This window comes from Gouania willdenowi, chromosome 21, assembly GCF_900634775.1.
Source record: "Gouania willdenowi chromosome 21, fGouWil2.1, whole genome shotgun sequence".
In the NCBI taxonomy this organism is placed as follows: Eukaryota; Metazoa; Chordata; class Actinopteri; order Blenniiformes; family Gobiesocidae; genus Gouania; species Gouania willdenowi.
In genome coordinates, this window is record NC_041064.1 from 18564489 (window position 1) to 18581117 (window position 16629).

At 38.0% G+C, this 16629-nt stretch overlaps 1 protein-coding gene across 7 annotated transcripts in view; it reads left to right on the forward strand.

Moving 5' to 3' along the window:
- nalcn (sodium leak channel, non-selective) overlaps positions 1 to 16629 on the forward strand; it is a 78476-nt gene that overhangs the window by 16866 nt on the left and 44981 nt on the right. For 6 of the 7 annotated variants that reach the window (XM_028435632.1, XM_028435637.1, XM_028435631.1 and 3 more), the window contains 3 exons: positions 2585 to 2671; positions 15383 to 15514; positions 16359 to 16526. In XM_028435632.1, coding sequence (XP_028291433.1) covers positions 2585 to 2671; positions 15383 to 15514; positions 16359 to 16526 — 387 coding nt within the window. The remainder of the gene's footprint in view (positions 1 to 2584; positions 2672 to 15382; positions 15515 to 16358; positions 16527 to 16629) is intronic. The other variant, XM_028435636.1, reaches the window with a different exon arrangement.

Here is a 16629-nt window from a genome sequence, read left to right on the forward strand (position 1 = left end):
GGCCACAAGCGTATGAAACATAATTTCAGCTGAGATAAGAGTATATTTTATCTCTGCTGAATGTACGCAAATGCTGCTTGATGTGACAGATGTTAATATGTCATCTCTACTTTTATTCATTTCAGGGAGAATATTTCCATTGCTCTGTTTTGATACAAAATTGTTAGGAATCCCAACAGCTGTTTAATTATTAACCTTTTAAATATCAGTCAATATTATCTGAAATGCAAATGATATTGCATGGGCATTCCTGCCAATATAAATTTTAAGAAATCAAATCAAATACCAAAAAGTACATTGGGACACTTCAGACATGCAGCAAACAGCCTCCTTGTATGCTGGTATGTCCTTGAAAATCATTGGCCTTTCTTACCATCATCAAAATGAATTGTAATCACATCCCCATGTCCCAGTCTTTATCTTAGAGGGAGGAAAATAATTAGCTCGATGTACTACTTATCTTTTCAATCAAAGAAGGGAAAGCAATGGAAGTTTCATATAAAGTGAGGCTGGTAAAAGATATTCCTTCACAACTATTGTCACACTTTTGATTTTTGTACTTTGTATATCAGCAAAAGTGTTTTTGGTAAACAATCAGATGTTATCTCCATTGTTTTAAGACCCAGCAAAAAGTTTGTAGAGAATCACTTGGTATGTTAATAGTTCAAGTAGCTTAGTTAGAGATTTTGTTAAGCAAACGAACTATACAGTATATACTGTAGCTTTGTAAATTGGCGTACAGAAAGAAAATAATGAAATCTCATCTGAATCTATTTTTATTTTTATACTTCATTTCTCAACAAACTAGTACCATAATAGTCACAAATCTCTATTTACTGGCCACATAATGAAACAACAAAAATGCTCGAAATGATAAAAAGGTAAGGAATTCTAAAATAAATGAAAGACATCAACATATTTAAGAATGTAAACATGAATTTACATGGTAATAACTTTATTTTTCATTGTCACTGTGATAGTGTTGCAGAAAATATTTATGCTAATTGCTCCGTGTTTGTTATTTGACTCTTCCTTCTTGTGTTTTTCTTGTTCTTCTTGGTTTCAGTTTGATTATAAATAGAATTAGCAGTAAAATACGTAATTAAAATTAAATGTCAGTCACTTAACTTCGGTTTGTGAGGAGAACCCGGTCTGGATGTCAGAACTGACAATGACAAGTATTGAAAACCTGGAGCAAAAAACAAACAGTTCCAACAGCTAAGCATATGAACAAACAAGCTTTTTAACATTTGTGATCGTGTCTTAGCAAAAGTAACGTTCCTTTGAGTCATTGAAGCCAGCACTGAACTATACCTGAAATATGTTGTACGAGAGCAGTGGAAGCACGTAGCTGTAACCAACGCGTTACTTTTGTGTTTTTGCTCGTGTAATACACATATTGAACGAAACCACAGGTTGTCCGGTGGACGGTAGAAGCAATGCAGGGAGAGGCACAACATTCTCATTCTCCATTCACCAATTTGTTATGGGCTAGTGTAATCAGTAGCTGTAGTAATTGTTAAATGAAAAGGCAGACTGCATTCGATTGTACTCGGAACCCAGATAAATCTAACCGAACGAATCGGAAAAGTGCAATAAAACGGCCCTTGAGTTCAGAACGCCGACATGAGAATTCGTGCAGGATTCAAGCAGCTTGATCAATCGAAATGAGGTCTTAGCAAAATGGCGGTGAACACTGTGAGAGGTAAACAGTCACTTTCTCGTCAACTTTGCTTTTTTTTTAATTTACTGAATGAACGCATATATCTCAGATGTCGAAATTGACGACCCGAACCTTTTCGGGTTCCGAGTGCTTTAGAATAATGCATAATCTGTGAACTTCAGGTGTTTTACTGATCAACTTCTTCTCTCTTCTTCACCCATACACACCTACAGCACCCCCTATACTGAGGGGGAGCAACTGCAGACACAACAAACCAAAACTTAAGACCCTTGAATGTTGCTCGTTTCACTTGCCATGTCGGGCAAGTCAGGTGTAAGGATAATTTGCCCGACCACAGTTTTTATGTGCCAGTGGCAAGCGGGCAAGCCTAAATGTTGAGTCCTGAAAATGTTGTGTAGGTGAACTGCTGGGTTCTGACCTGAGGTGAGGGGCATGTAATCATAGAGTTTCTTCAATGTAAAGGTCTGTGAATGCCTCATTGAATTAGACTGCATAGATTATGTATAGCACTGAGGAATGGACATAGTCTATGCAGTCCCAGGTACCCCGTTTCATAACTGAGGAAAGAAAACTAAACCAAAAACCTAATCAAGCTGTCTCTCCTTGTGCTATTGTTGAATTGTACCATTCTTAATTTCTTCTTATTACCCACTTTGTTGCTGACATTTTTGTGAATCTTATCATCTCTCCTTTGTTTTTTATTTTCTGGTTTCCTGCGGGCTTACATACATTTTAAAGTCTGTTTTTAGAATGCTGTCTATATACTGCCTTCAGCATTAGTGTTGCCACAGAGGTTTTTGCCAGTGGGGACATGCGAGCTGTTTTTGTCTTGTCCAGTACTTTGAAAAGTATTAAGATATTTCTGTGTTCTGCCATCTACGTGCCTTTCTTGTGCCACAGATGTTCCACGAAGATGCTGCCGGGGGATGGCAGCTTGTAGCTGTGGATGTCAACAAACCACATGGCCGAGCGCCCGCCTGCCTGCAGGTAAATACTGGATTTGTTCACTTATTTTACTAATGACAATGCTATATTTATCTCAAAAAGATGCTAGATCTTCTTACACAACAATTAGCTAATTGCATAGTTGTGAAATCAACATTTGGGAAGCAACTACTCAGACATACCCTGCCCCAAGATACTAACGATCATTGAAACCCAACCCCCAGGTGCCGACATATTTATAGCCGAGTCCTCCTAGCCTAGCAGGACACTGGGATCTCAGAGCTGGAAATAGAAAGCTGCTGGGCCCCTCAGGAACCAGTTCAGGCCCAATCATGGAAACAAAACCAATGAGGCCTGAGCTGTTGATGCATGTGGGCTTCATATTTGTTTATTGTAACCTATTCCTGTAATTCTAAGCATTTGTGGTAACAAATTAATTAAAATTTAGCATTTAGGGAAACTTCAAAGGAAACATCAAAGCAATCAGCAGATGCCTCTGATGAAGACTGGCAGGATATCAAAGTGAAATTACTAAGGAACAGTTGTCTGAATAAATGAAACCGTAAAATATTATTAAAAAAGAAGACAAAAATAATATTGCTGGAATTATTGCAGAATGTTTGTATTCACTTTACCTTTTATCTGTTATAAAACCATATCAAATGTCTATTATGTAATCTATTCCTGTAATCCTAAGCATGTATGGTCATAAATTTATTTAAATGTAGGATTTTGAAAAAATCTTCATAATGGTACTTGGCAAGTTATTGGAAGACAGAAAAATATAAATAACATCCTATAAAGTTTGTTCTATGTCTGTTTCCAAGATGACAATTGCTGAATGTTTGTTACAATATGTTACAGTTTCATTTATTCAGACAACTGTTCCTGAAGCAATCCACTTCAATCTCCTGACATGTTTCGACTGACAATCGCCAGTCTTTGTCAGAGGCGTCTGCTGATCGCTTTGATGTTTCTTTTGAGGTTTTCCTTGACTTCCGCGTAGATTTCAGCAAGATTCTTTTTGTGTTCTTTTTTGAATATCTTACAGTTTCATTTATTCAGACAACTGTTCCTCAGGATCCACTTTGATTTCCTGACATGTTTCGACAGACAACTGCCAGTCTTTGTCAGAGGTGTCTGCTGATTGCTTCAAAGTTTCCTTTGACGTTTCCTTGACTTCCGTGTAGATTCCAGCAAGATTATTTTTGTCTCTTTTTTTGAATAATATGTTAGGATTTCATTTATTCATACAACTGTTCCTCAGGTTCCACTTTGATTTCCTGACATGTTTCGACTGTTAACTGCCAGTCTTCCTCAGAGGCGTCTGCTAATCGCTTTGATGCTTCTTTTGAAGTTTCCTTGACTTCCTTGTGGTAATTCCAGAAAGATTATTTTTGTCTTTTTTTTTAATAATATGTTATGGTTTTATTTATCCACATCAAAGCGATCAGCAGACGCCTCTGACGAAGACGGGCTGTTGTCAGTCGAAACGTGTCAGGAGATCAAAATGGATTTCCTAAGAAACAGTTGTCTGATTAAATGAAACCGTAACATATTATTCAAAGAGAAGACACAAAGCATCTTATTGTATTCATTTTAGCTTTTATCTGTTCTAAAATTGCATCAGAAGTCCATTATGTGTGCACTATCACCACGTCGTTTTCACATTTGTCTCTGTCTTCAGTGTCTGTATCAAATGGTTTAAGTGATAGGATTTGAAATAAGGGGAGGCTCATTTTTTTATGTTTAGAGCGAAGGCTAATGATGTTGCTCCAGTGATGAATGAGTGTTAAATGACTTCTACGTGAGGGGCACCAATTGTTTCTTTGTGGTCGGTGTGATCCAAATGAGGTGGCTTTAAAGATAAGCTGAAAGCAGCAGGCGTTGTTTACAGCTGGCCTACTGTTGATAGTGGCGTGTTATGTTGTAGGAGACTGAGCCCTTGCTGTGAGGGACTGCCAACGAGACACAGAATAGCTGACAACACATCCTCATGGAGTCATATCGCTTTGAGCTCAACATTCAAAATGAACACACTCTAAAAATGAAAGAAATAAATAATCATAGTTAAAGAGAGCAAAATGAGAAAGAAAAACTGTATAAATGAAGGATAAACGAGAAAGTGTGAAATATGTAGTAGTCCCATTAAAACTGCATGTCCCCCAGAGCCTCATCATCAGTTGGAAGAGTGATTTCGATAGAGGGATAACCAGAGGGATAAACACACAGACTTCCGCCTGAGACCTGTGCTGCAGTACTTAAAAAAAAAAATCCAACACTTGTTATGAGCTTTTTTATTCACACTAATAAGCTGTTCTTGTTGTACTCGCAAAAAGGTCATAGTGACAGTAAAAGAGATAATATGGCCGTAAAAATCTGTTGCAAACAGTGTCTGTCTAACAAAAAAGTCAAAGTACACGTAATAAATTTAGTTATAATAAATGTATACCCCTGGTTTTGTCTTGCACTGCATTCCATGACATATTGAGCTGTAAAATGTTTCAGTAGGCACACATTATTAACTTGAAAAGTTGTCAAGTCATCAAATGCTGTAACCAAAGTTTAAAGCAAAGAGCTGTTCACTAATCACAGTAGGTCATTTACGGGTTTTTAACATCCACCATTTTTTCAACAATATATTATTGTGGAGCACATTTCATAATTTTTCGTTTCAAACATTTACCGATTTAGTTTCAGGAAGTGATTTATGTCCATTTGTTGAAGTCAAAGAGGGTCTACATAATAAAAAATAAAGTTATTTTTACATCCTAGGTATATTAATCTTCTCTCTCAAAGTGAATAAATATGCAAATTCATGAAAGTCTACATTAAAATAAACAGTAAAATCCTAACAGAGATTGTTTTTTTCTGTAGTTGTTGCAAAACAGTAGTACAAGTCAGCTTTCACAAACTATCAGTTCAGTATTCCTTTGATATGAAAAGTTATAGTCTATATACGCTTTACGATTTCATGCTAATTTATATGCTTTTAAGGATATTAGAAAAACAGGATGAAACAGGACTTTCAATGGTTACTTGTCATGTAGTGCACGTAGGCAATGTAATTGCCACATGGCAAGTTAAGATTTTGTTTGGAAAACTTTATTATATATTGCTGATGAAAATGTTAACCCACCCAGTTATCGGTAAATAATAATATAACATGTACGTTTTTACTGTTTGATCATTTTGTCGTGGAGGCTCACCAAGAAGGTGTGTCTGTTTTACCATCAAAAACTACCAAACTATATAAATTCTTAAACTTGTTCATCAAAGTCAAACAAAACAAAGTGTTTAGTTCGGGATCCCCCACCATTGTATTGTACTGTTCCAAGTCGTGCATCCACCGAAACCCGTGGTCCATGCAAAAATAATGAACGGTATGAAAGCAAGTTTTACTTCGGTGCTTGAATCAATCGCAGGCACATTGCAGAGTTGGGACGTTGTTTCACGTCTAATGTGGCAGTAATGATTTTTAAGTATAAAGCTAAGATATGTCCCGGTCTCCTCTTCTGTCTACATGTACCGTGTCATGTAGAAGTGGTCATGTGACCAGGTACGTCACGTTCTGTGACGTGTATTTGCGGAAAAAGTGTTTCCATAGGGCTTTTTCGACACATTTCAATATTGAAACTTCTGAAATTCCTCCTCGTGAAAGCATAAAAAGTTTTTGCGATATGAGTGTTTTTTTCTTATAAATTAAGGTGTTTTCATTACCAGTTTTTATTTTGCTATTTAGATTTTGCGCATTTCCAAGGGTAACTACAGTAACAGCAGCTGGACTTCTCTGTCCAAAAACCCGCTCTACCGTCGGTGGGATGGATTAACAGACAGCGGTTCGATTAAATTGGGCCCAGTGGCTCTACTTTCGCAAACATCTAAATAAGAGAATTTTCTTTGGACTTGCTATGTCGGGTAAGGATAGCTTGCCACAGTGAAACTTTAACCTGCAGAAGCCAAGCGGGCAAGCTTTAATGTCAAGCCCTGACAACCCATGCTGTCTCTCCAAAGCTCTTTTAAATGACAGCTTATTTTGCTACTTCATCCATAATAAAAATGGAGCGGTACAAGCTGAGTAGAAAAGCAGTGTGGAGACAGGCAGTGGAGATCCAACCTGTTGGGCCATCTGTGATCACCGAGGAAGTGATGAGCGTGCTTCTGTTGTGCTCTGCCTCCCTTCAGAGTAATTGCCTGTCACATGATTGGAATGTTTCTGGCTGGCAGGTGGGCTCCCTCTAAAGGCAGCCAGATTGTCTATGTCCGTCTCTTTATCTGCTGTGATCTCCTGCATATCTGTTGTAGATGTTTAGTCTAATTGTATATGTCTAGACAAACCTTTTCTGTCTCAAATGTTTTTGTCTATTTGGGGGTATTTGTATGTCCATGTCAGCGTGCAATGCAAAGTATGGGTTTATTCCTAATGGCTGCAGCAGTTGGAGATTGCACATAATTAATTCACCACCTGCTCCTGCAGGAAATACAGGGCAGCTTGGCATGGCGACATCTTCTTGATAGAGGGAGCACACCAAAATATCACAAAAACAGAGTATTCCTCCCTAAATTCCTAATACGTAAAAGTTCTAGGGCAGTACTACTTTTCAAACCTCCTTATCAGGGAGTTATATTTTTTAAATGACATTGGATACAGTTATTAACCACATGGTTTTGTCAGAGCAACACTTAGGAAAGAATGACATCATATAGGCTTGTGGAGGTTAATGGAGCGTTCTTTGTTTCTCCCCATAGATCTGCTAATTAGCTGTCACACCATTAATGCACTGTGGATTCTGTGTTTGTTTTACACAAAATAAAAAATAACAAAGATATAGCAGAGATTTAAAATTTTAAAAAAATGCATGTAATACAAAAAAAAAAAAACTCTGTATGTTGATTTTAGAACACTGTTTAAAATATCAACACAAGAAAAGAACAGGAAAAGTAAATGTTTCCCATTATAATCTGTACTGGAAGGAGCTTGTGAGTCATTTAGTTTCTGTGGTAACGACCCCATTGTCTTAGTTCTCTGTCGAGGAAGCTGGAAAGTGAGTGATGGATAACCAGCAGCTCCCCATGAGCTCTGGGGTCCAATGAGAGACACACCTTTCTGACCTCTCCCTCCTAATCTTGAGGGTATTGATTCTTTAAACCACTTCTTCCTTTACCACAGATTTCTTTTCCCCTACACATTTTTCCAGTAACACTATTTGTGTCATTCTAAGCTTATACATACTCGTGCCAACCTAGTGAAGGTCAGTCTTCATATTATGAAGCAGAGAAGTAAGAAATAAAAGAAGAATAATCCACTGTGAGAATGTTACTGTAGCATTGCTGTGACTAATGTTTAGCATTTAATGTATCATCCTGGTCTGTGTGATGCAGGTTATATGCTGTGATAAAAACATGAACCAAAACATTTACGAGGCAGGAGCTCAGAGAGGGATGACGAGGTGTAAACGCAGATATTAAGATTAGGTGTGAACAGAACAGCAGACTATGTATTTTAATAAGATTTGTTAACATCAGTCAGCCTGTTATAGCCAAGGCCATAATAAGTTAATGGGCCCCCATTTCACCTAAACCCAGAGATACCTGGCATTGTCTCGGTGGCCCGTCAACCAGAAGTGGGCCGGTCCACTACGTTTTAGTTTTTTTGACAAGTTAGTGGAGACAAACATGGTGACAGGTGCCCAAAAATGGTCAAAAAGTGACAAAAACATGCCAAGAAAAGAGTGAAATGTGTCTAAAATGGGCCAAAAGCAGTCATGAGTGACCAAAAATGGACAAATGAAGAGGAGGTGGTATGTAATGGCAAAAGGTAGCTTTATTGGGCAAAATGTGGCAAACAATAGTGGAAAAAGTGCAAAATTGTAGGGAAAAAGGGAAGGAAGCAGTATTTATTGAGCAAAAGTCAGCTTACACGTTTCCCCATTTTAAGGTTTTCTGGGGGAATAATGATCAAAAATAAGACATAAAGAGCCACATGTTGAGCATCACTGGCTCAATAACTGCTTCTACATGGTGATAACGTAGTGGACTGGTCTGGATAAAAATGCCAGGGCAGCATTTTTGTCCAAGTCCACCCCTGCCTCAACCCAAAAAGGCACGACACGCACAATGAGTCATTCCCTCATCTTATTTCAAATTTGGGAATTATTCACTTGAAATAACCATTAATCTTTTTTTGTGGTTGGCATTTAACATCATAAATCTCAACTGCAACAGATTAGATTGCAAATGAGATAATATTTCTTCTGTATTTCAGTATACAGAAGGTAGAGAACATTCTGATTAGTAGGTGCCAGAACAAAGCCCAGTCTGTTGTGATAATTCCTCTGAACACAGCTATGTCCTGCTAGCTATATGCTACAATTGTCTCTCGTTCTGGCATTTGGAGCATTTTGTAATCCTTGGTAGAAGGAAAGCACACAAACAAAACATGGAACATGATAAAGAATTAATAATTGGCGGAGAAAGAAAAGTTATTTGTACCTTTCCTATGAGTGTGGATTCACAACCTATTTATATGAAAAATGCCATTGAAATGCTTGATATTATGGTCGCAAAAGATGATTGATAGATTGATTATACTTTATTAATCCCCGAAGGGAAATTCAGTTTCAGTTACATCCCGACCAAGAAACATGAAAAGACAATCACACTGTGGAGCAACCAGCAGCAGGGCGGAAGAAGAGGTAAAAAAGGCAAAAACCAAACCAGGCCCTTGTAGAGAGGGGCGGAGTTTGGGATCATGAAAACACTGTTCAGCAAACATTGCACAAAAACCAACAAACACAACATTCAATTCAATACAACAGCACGTTAGCACAGGGAATGGATCTTTAGGGTCGCAGGTCAGACACAGTATGGTGCTGCCCTTACGGCGCACCTCCTACTGCCAACCACTGGGATGGTGGAGGGTTAGAGCCAGAGGAGACGGTGACAAAGACAGAATATGTAGTGAGGTAGGAGGAGTCAAAGTGTTCATTGAGATAGGCCTGTTTACTCAGACTCTGCTGCTGACTCTCACACAGTGCGTCTCAAATGCCAATGACGTGGGACGGCGTTGCCGTAGAGATGAGCTTGAGAGTTTGTTGGCAGAGCCGGGTCTAAGTGTACATTGAAAGACAGGGAAAGATTAGAGCGTCGGATCAACATTCCGTCCTCGAAGAGTTTGGAGAGAAGAAAAACAGAACTTAACAGGCTGTTCATTCGGGGGGGCATAACATGACTGCCAGCCCTACTGTTCCTGGTAATCCAATAGTGTGGCCATTTCCTGTGAAACAAACTATCCACTCCTCTTAAAGTTCCACAGTGGAATCCATCTGAGAGAGTTCTGAGTTTTTGGCTCCTTTCGTCAATGACAGCGGCTTCCAATAGTGCTGCCAACGTAATCCAATTTTTCAATAAATCAGGAAAATGCCAGATCCAATGAGCAGAAGACCCGATATAAATTCCAATCTGGTGGTGGACGTCTTCCACAACCTCAGGACTTGCAGACTCATTGCCCGTCCTTCTAGTAGAGAGATTTGACCAAAAGCAAAGAAAGACCAGATAATCAATTCCATGATTAGATTCAGGATTTGGATGCTGATAAAGGCAGATAGTTTAAAACAAGACAAAAATAGCAGCAAGCAGGGAAAGGAGGACGCGAGGGAAAAAGAAGCATCCTTCTCCCCTGAGTGCAAGAAAGAGACAGTTTGGGAAATGTTTAAGGACTGCTAAGCAGTGAACCACCCTCAAGTTTTTCACGAACTTCCACGCAGCCACGTGATTGGAGGTGTAATTCTTCTCTCAGGATGTGCCACGAGATAAAATGATAACCATTTCAGCTAATACACCAATGGCTAAACCTGTCTTTGTACCGGTACTTAACCGCAAGTTCATCACAACAAATTAGAAACTAATGAAGCTTTGCATTCATTTTCAGTCATGGGATAACATGATTACGACTGGAAACTTAACACACAGTGTGAGATTTTGAACGTTTGCTACACATGCTAGAAATGTAGTCACCCGTTATCTGAGGAAGTTGGAACAATAGTGTGTTAATGCGTGATATTGTCCCTACACATGTATTGGATGTAGTTCAGTGTCATATTGGATTATAAATGAGAGAGAGAACAATAAACTGTTTCGACTGCTTTTTTCCATTTTAGAATGCTTTTTTCAGAATTTGAAAATCTGAGGTTCTAACAGTGGTGAGAATAATTAATTAATTTTTCCAATTCTCCGGCAGGACAAGACTTGGAGGCGGTGCCCAATTTATTGACCAGTTGTGCCTATTTAATAGTAAACACAAAATACACAAGAATAAAGACTTATAACCACGCTAATAAAGATTTGACATACGAATTTCAGAATGGAAATATTTAGCTCAACAGTCTCTGATAATGCACACATGCTGTATAAAGACATTTGCACTTAATACTGTCTATTAAATGGATGTAGGATGAATGCTTAGTTCATCAATAGGCCTTTGCTGCAAGCATAACGTAGCATTACTAAAAGCATAAAAAAACAGCTTATTGAGACATGCTGTAGCTCTTCATCAATTCCTGCAAATAGTATTGTTTGCACAAACCATTACACACAGGAGTCGTCACAAGTTTCTCACAAGGAAATATTTAATTTTCGAAAGATATGAAGAAACACAGGTTTCATGAAAAATGTGAGAACGACAACACAACATAAAACCATTGGAGTTGTTTTTAAAAATCAGCAACTGCTGGTCAGAACTGGTTCTACTCGCATTTGAAGAGCATGTGTGCAATGTGGCCCATGTTTAATGCAAAGAATTTTTTGTGGTGCCCCTTTGTAGTCACTCATATATTAATGTTTTACGTTTTTGAACTCCATTCTGAATTTATAGAATGCCATGAAAGTTTTCCTGCTTCTTAGTTGTTGAGTATTATTATTGCAGCACCTCGAATCAAAAATGACACTGAATCTAACAAATGCATTATGGTTTTTCAGCATCATTTTGAGACAAAAATGTTTCTTATTCTAGCAAAGTTATGCAGGAAACAAAGGCAGTCCTTGGGACTAGCTTTGTATACGACTTAAAAGACAAATCAAAGGGAACTCAAAGGTTTCTTGTGGGTCAGCGGGGACCTACTAATGCCATCAAAAGCCGTTTCATTGCCAAAAAATGACAACCTTAGTTGAAAACACAAAAGTAACAGCTTGTTCTAACCTTTATGTTTGAAAAAGTTGCATTTTTTGTTCAGTGCATTCCTGCATTACTGGTTAGTTAAACTCCACTGTCAATTATTTTGAATATATTAGAAGTGGAGAAAAGTATTTTGTTATGCGACAGAGCTAGATGAGTAGAATGCTATCAGTGAAATAGGCAAAGTCAAGTCCTTGAGTAAGTCAACCGTGACGTGCACTTTCTGTCCTCTGTCAGCCTGCCTCTCTCTCTTGATCACTCATTTTCTCACACTGACACACAGACGATCAAACAAACAGCTTTTTTCAGCCCAAACACCCAATGTGAAGAGCTGTGAATGCTGGAAATGTCAAACTGCTTTGTCACAACCACTATCAGCCAGGAGACCTAACTAGTGTGTGTGTGTGCGTGCAAACTTGTGGCGATGATGGAATTGCAACATTACCATTACCATTTGAAAATGTTATGTAAATTATGCCTGGGCAATATATCGAGATTCAAGATATAGAAAATTGCAATATCGCATATAAATACATATTTTTATATATAGTTTTTTTTAGCTTATTTTGTATTAAAATAGTCATTTGAAGAGTCACGACATTCACTACTTCTCAGAGCAGCATGAAAAGCACAGTTAGATGGATCACTGAGTGTGTCCTAACCCAGACCTTTCCCTAAACAAGCCACACTACGGAACTCACTCACACGTGCTGTCTCTTGCAAGAGAAACGCCAAAAGTGGCACATATTGTGCAGCTTTTTGGTAAGAAATGTGCCTGTGTGTCAATTGACTTTCTGGTAACACTTTATTGCATTTTTTTTGTTTGTTTATTTTTTAAAGAAAAAAAGGTAAGAAAAATAAGAGATAACATTTACTGTATATCATAAATTGCCATTTTTAAGAAAAAATATAGAATATATTAGTATTGGTTTGTATCGCCCAGCGTTAATGTAGAGTCAATTTAGCAGTTTTGTATTTCAGAGGAACATTATTTTAAACTGAAAGATTTAACGTCAAGTCATATTTGGTTACTTGGTTCCCCTTTGGTTTTCTATAACATTAGTTGTGTATTGTGTACCACTACTCTGTGTGATTACCGTTGGGTGTTGCTGGTGTCACAGTTGCTCTAGTGGTGAATCATGTTCCTATCTCTCGCTGCAACACATGATCTTCCCTTTAATTGTCTATAATTCAAGCTGTCTTGTGGCAACAAACAGAAGTTGATTGCGGTAGCCCTAAATCTCACCAAGGACCAAATTACAACAACTGTTGTGTCTTTTTTGGTTGCTGAACCATTTATTTCACACACCTGTAGTAGATTGATTACGACATTTATTTGTCCGGTATTCAGCTGAAACTGACGTGTGAGATTGCAGTTCACATATGAACTTTTTACACCAAATAAAACACACGAGGGCAGTTGTAGAAAATACAATTTTACCAACAGAAAAAGATCTCTTATTCTCACCTCCAAAATAGAATATGTGTGACGACCCCAGGCAAAGGAAAGGAGAGCTAATGAAACATTGTGGTAACGATGAAAAGAAAACAGCTTTGACAGGAACAAAATGGCTTGCCAGCAGTGATTATCTTCATCAGTCACACACTTTATTGACCAATTCATTTTCCTGACCTCTGTCCAATGGAATTTTGATAGAGCTGTAGCAAATACTCTATTATCGCTGAAATAGTCAGGTAAACATGAATTTAGGCATTCACATGGTGTTATTGTGTACGTGTAGGTATTTTCATTTTCATTTTTTTAAACTTAAGATATCCTTTTTTGATTGCTTTAAATCAGTGTTTCTCAAATGGGGGTACGTGTACCCCTAGGGGTACTACAGGGGGTACTTGAGAGAAAGAGAGTGGAAAATGAACAAATAAAGTTCAGTCTTGGTCCAACCCCAGGCATGAGATGACCAAAAATGATAAAAAAAAATTATAGAATTGAGGAGACACTAAATTAGTGTTTTTCAACTTTGGGGTTGGGACCCCATGTGGTGTCACCTGGAGTTTAATTGGGGTTGCCTGAAAGTTCTGAAAAATTCAAATAGATTTTTGAAAAATCTTTTAATTATTATTCTTTTTTTAAAAAATAAAACAACACACAATCTTAAACAACTATATTTCTATACTTTCACTTTGTGAAATATAAATCTAGTTCAGCTAAGATGCAGTAAAAAATCTGAGCTCACAGATGATCAAAAACTGTCTTTGGGGTCACCAGAAATTCTTGATAGGGGTCACGATCCTAAAACTGTAGAGAACCACTGCACTAAATACTATTTCTTTCCACTTATTTACAAAGTAAGATTCTTTAAAATGCGTGTTATCACTCGTTTGTTCCATCATTATGCTCTATAGTTCTTTTTAAATACTTTTTAAGCAAAACCTTGTAGTCGGACAAAGTGGGTGTTGGATTCAGAAATAAGAGAAGGGGGTACTTGATTTAAAAAAGTTTGAGAACCACTGCTTTAAACATTTTTTCAGTCCAGTCATGTCTGTTCTGTTTGTTTTAATCCATTAGTTCCAAACAGAATGTAAGATCTTGCCTTCTAGAGTTTAAGGCAAGGCAAGGCAAGGCAAATTTATTTATATAGCGCATTTCATACTCAAGGCAACTCAATGTGCTTTACATGATAAAACATTCAATTGTTTAAAATCAATAAGAACATTTAAATCAATAAGAACATTTAAAATCATCAGTAAAATCAATTAAAATCATCATTACATCAACAACATGACAAAAAGTCTCTCTCTCAATCATATGCAGTAGAGAAAAAAAGTGCCTTTAACTTTGTATTGTAAGTGTGTTGGCGTGTAGGAGGGTGGTGGCAGCGCTCCCATTTTTTCCGTGGCAAATTTGATCTCCCATCATTGCAGCAAACAGTCTTCATCTGTCTGAAAGTCTCCGTTTTCCACTTTTCTCTATGGTTCCTATTGCCAATCTCACATGCAAGTCTTTTTTTAGGGTGAGTGCTTCTACCCACTCACAAGCTGCTCACTTTGCCATATATGTTCAAGGCTGTGATCACATCTGTCACATTGTTTCCCAAAGAATGCATAGTTACCAAGTTTGTCTTAGCGTCGTAGGGCAGTTTCTTTTTTTCTTCTTACAGATGATTGTTTGATGTGACGTATAGTCTTGAGCTTCCAGCTGCTGCCTTCCCTCCAACAGGAAATGGCGCACATTTGTTACAGCGTTGAAAATATGGGTTTTAGTTGTCTGAATATGCACTGATTTTGTCATCTTGATGGATTTACTGAATGAAAGGCTTCTGATTGCTTTGAATTGCTTGCTGTTTAATTGCATTTGATTTTTACAAGTTTTTTTTTTCTATACTAAGCTTTCCCTGGTTACACTCACGTTATTTTGTTCCTACAATTGTATACCATGCTTACCATAGTCGTACTCCTTAATGATTTCCATTACCTCCATGACATTATATGTTAAATGGGTGAAATAAGGACAGTAGTATGGAGATCATGGCTCATGGTTGATTTGGCTTCTCTCCATTCACCAGCTTTCCTTCAGTCGTTTGTTTTTTGCTTAAACAATGTAAACCATGGTGTTTTTACAGCGAATGATGCGGTCATCTGTGTTCCACATGTTCATTCTGAGCATGGTGGCCGTGGACGTCATCGTTGCCGCTAGCAACTATTACAAAGGCGAGAACTACCGCAGACACTACGATGAGTTTTACCTGGCAGAGGTGAGATGTTTTTGGTGTTTTTTGGCAATTTCTCCAAATGTTTCCAATCATCCCACGAAATGGTCCTTTTAAAGATTCGATAAAAAACAACACAAGAAACTCTATTTTCGGCTATTTACTGCTACAAAAACAAACCAGGTTTACACATTAACCATGTGAAAATCAATTTATGCAGCAACATATTAGATTTTTATTGCGAGAAGGAAAACACTTTCATAACTAGTTGCCTTGTTTTGGTCTATTTTTAAGGTAACCATGCCATGTGTGACTGGTTAGATATCATCAACGTGCAGGTGGTAACGCATCAACAGAGATGATTAGGAGTGAGCCCACTCTCCTCGTCCCCTTCATACATCTCTCTCTTCCTTACACAGCTGAATGGAGGTGATAAGGAAAGGGGGAAAAAAAAAATGCAAACATAGATACATGCACGCACACATAGTTTCTTTCGGTCTTACCCTCTTTCACTCTTCATACTATCATCGATCTGCAGATTTGTTCCAACCTGTGTGATACTGTGCAGAGAAATCAGTGTACAGGCACTGGGTTTAATGCAGTTAAAGACCAGTTTTGTTGTCATCATTTGTACAATGTTTCCTAGTTGGCAATAGCAATAGACGGTTCATAGAGATTTCAAGAGTTTTGAGATATGACCTAAAGAGTTTGGCTAGCAAATCTGTCAACATTTGACTGCGCTTACCATTTCAAATTCCCAATGCTTTTGGTCAGTGGATAATTGGCTCAGTCATATACAAATATGAAGATTGATTTAACTATGAGTCAATTTAAAAACAGCATAGGATGTCTTAAGTAAACACTAATTTATCTTCCCACTCCATCAAAGGTGGCGTTCACCGTGTTGTTTGACCTTGAGGCTCTGCTGAAAATCTGGTGTCTCGGCTTTACTGGCTACATAAGCTCCTCTCTGCACAAGTTTGAATCCCTGCTGGTGGTGGGCACCACGCTGCACATCTACCCTGACCTGTACCACTCCCAGTTCACCTACTTTCAGGTAACGTTTGTGTGCATGCCCTTGCATTGACTGATTTTTCACCATTTTAACCAAATCGTATGGAGGCAAATGTACTAACCCAAGCCTGCTTTGGGAGAAAATG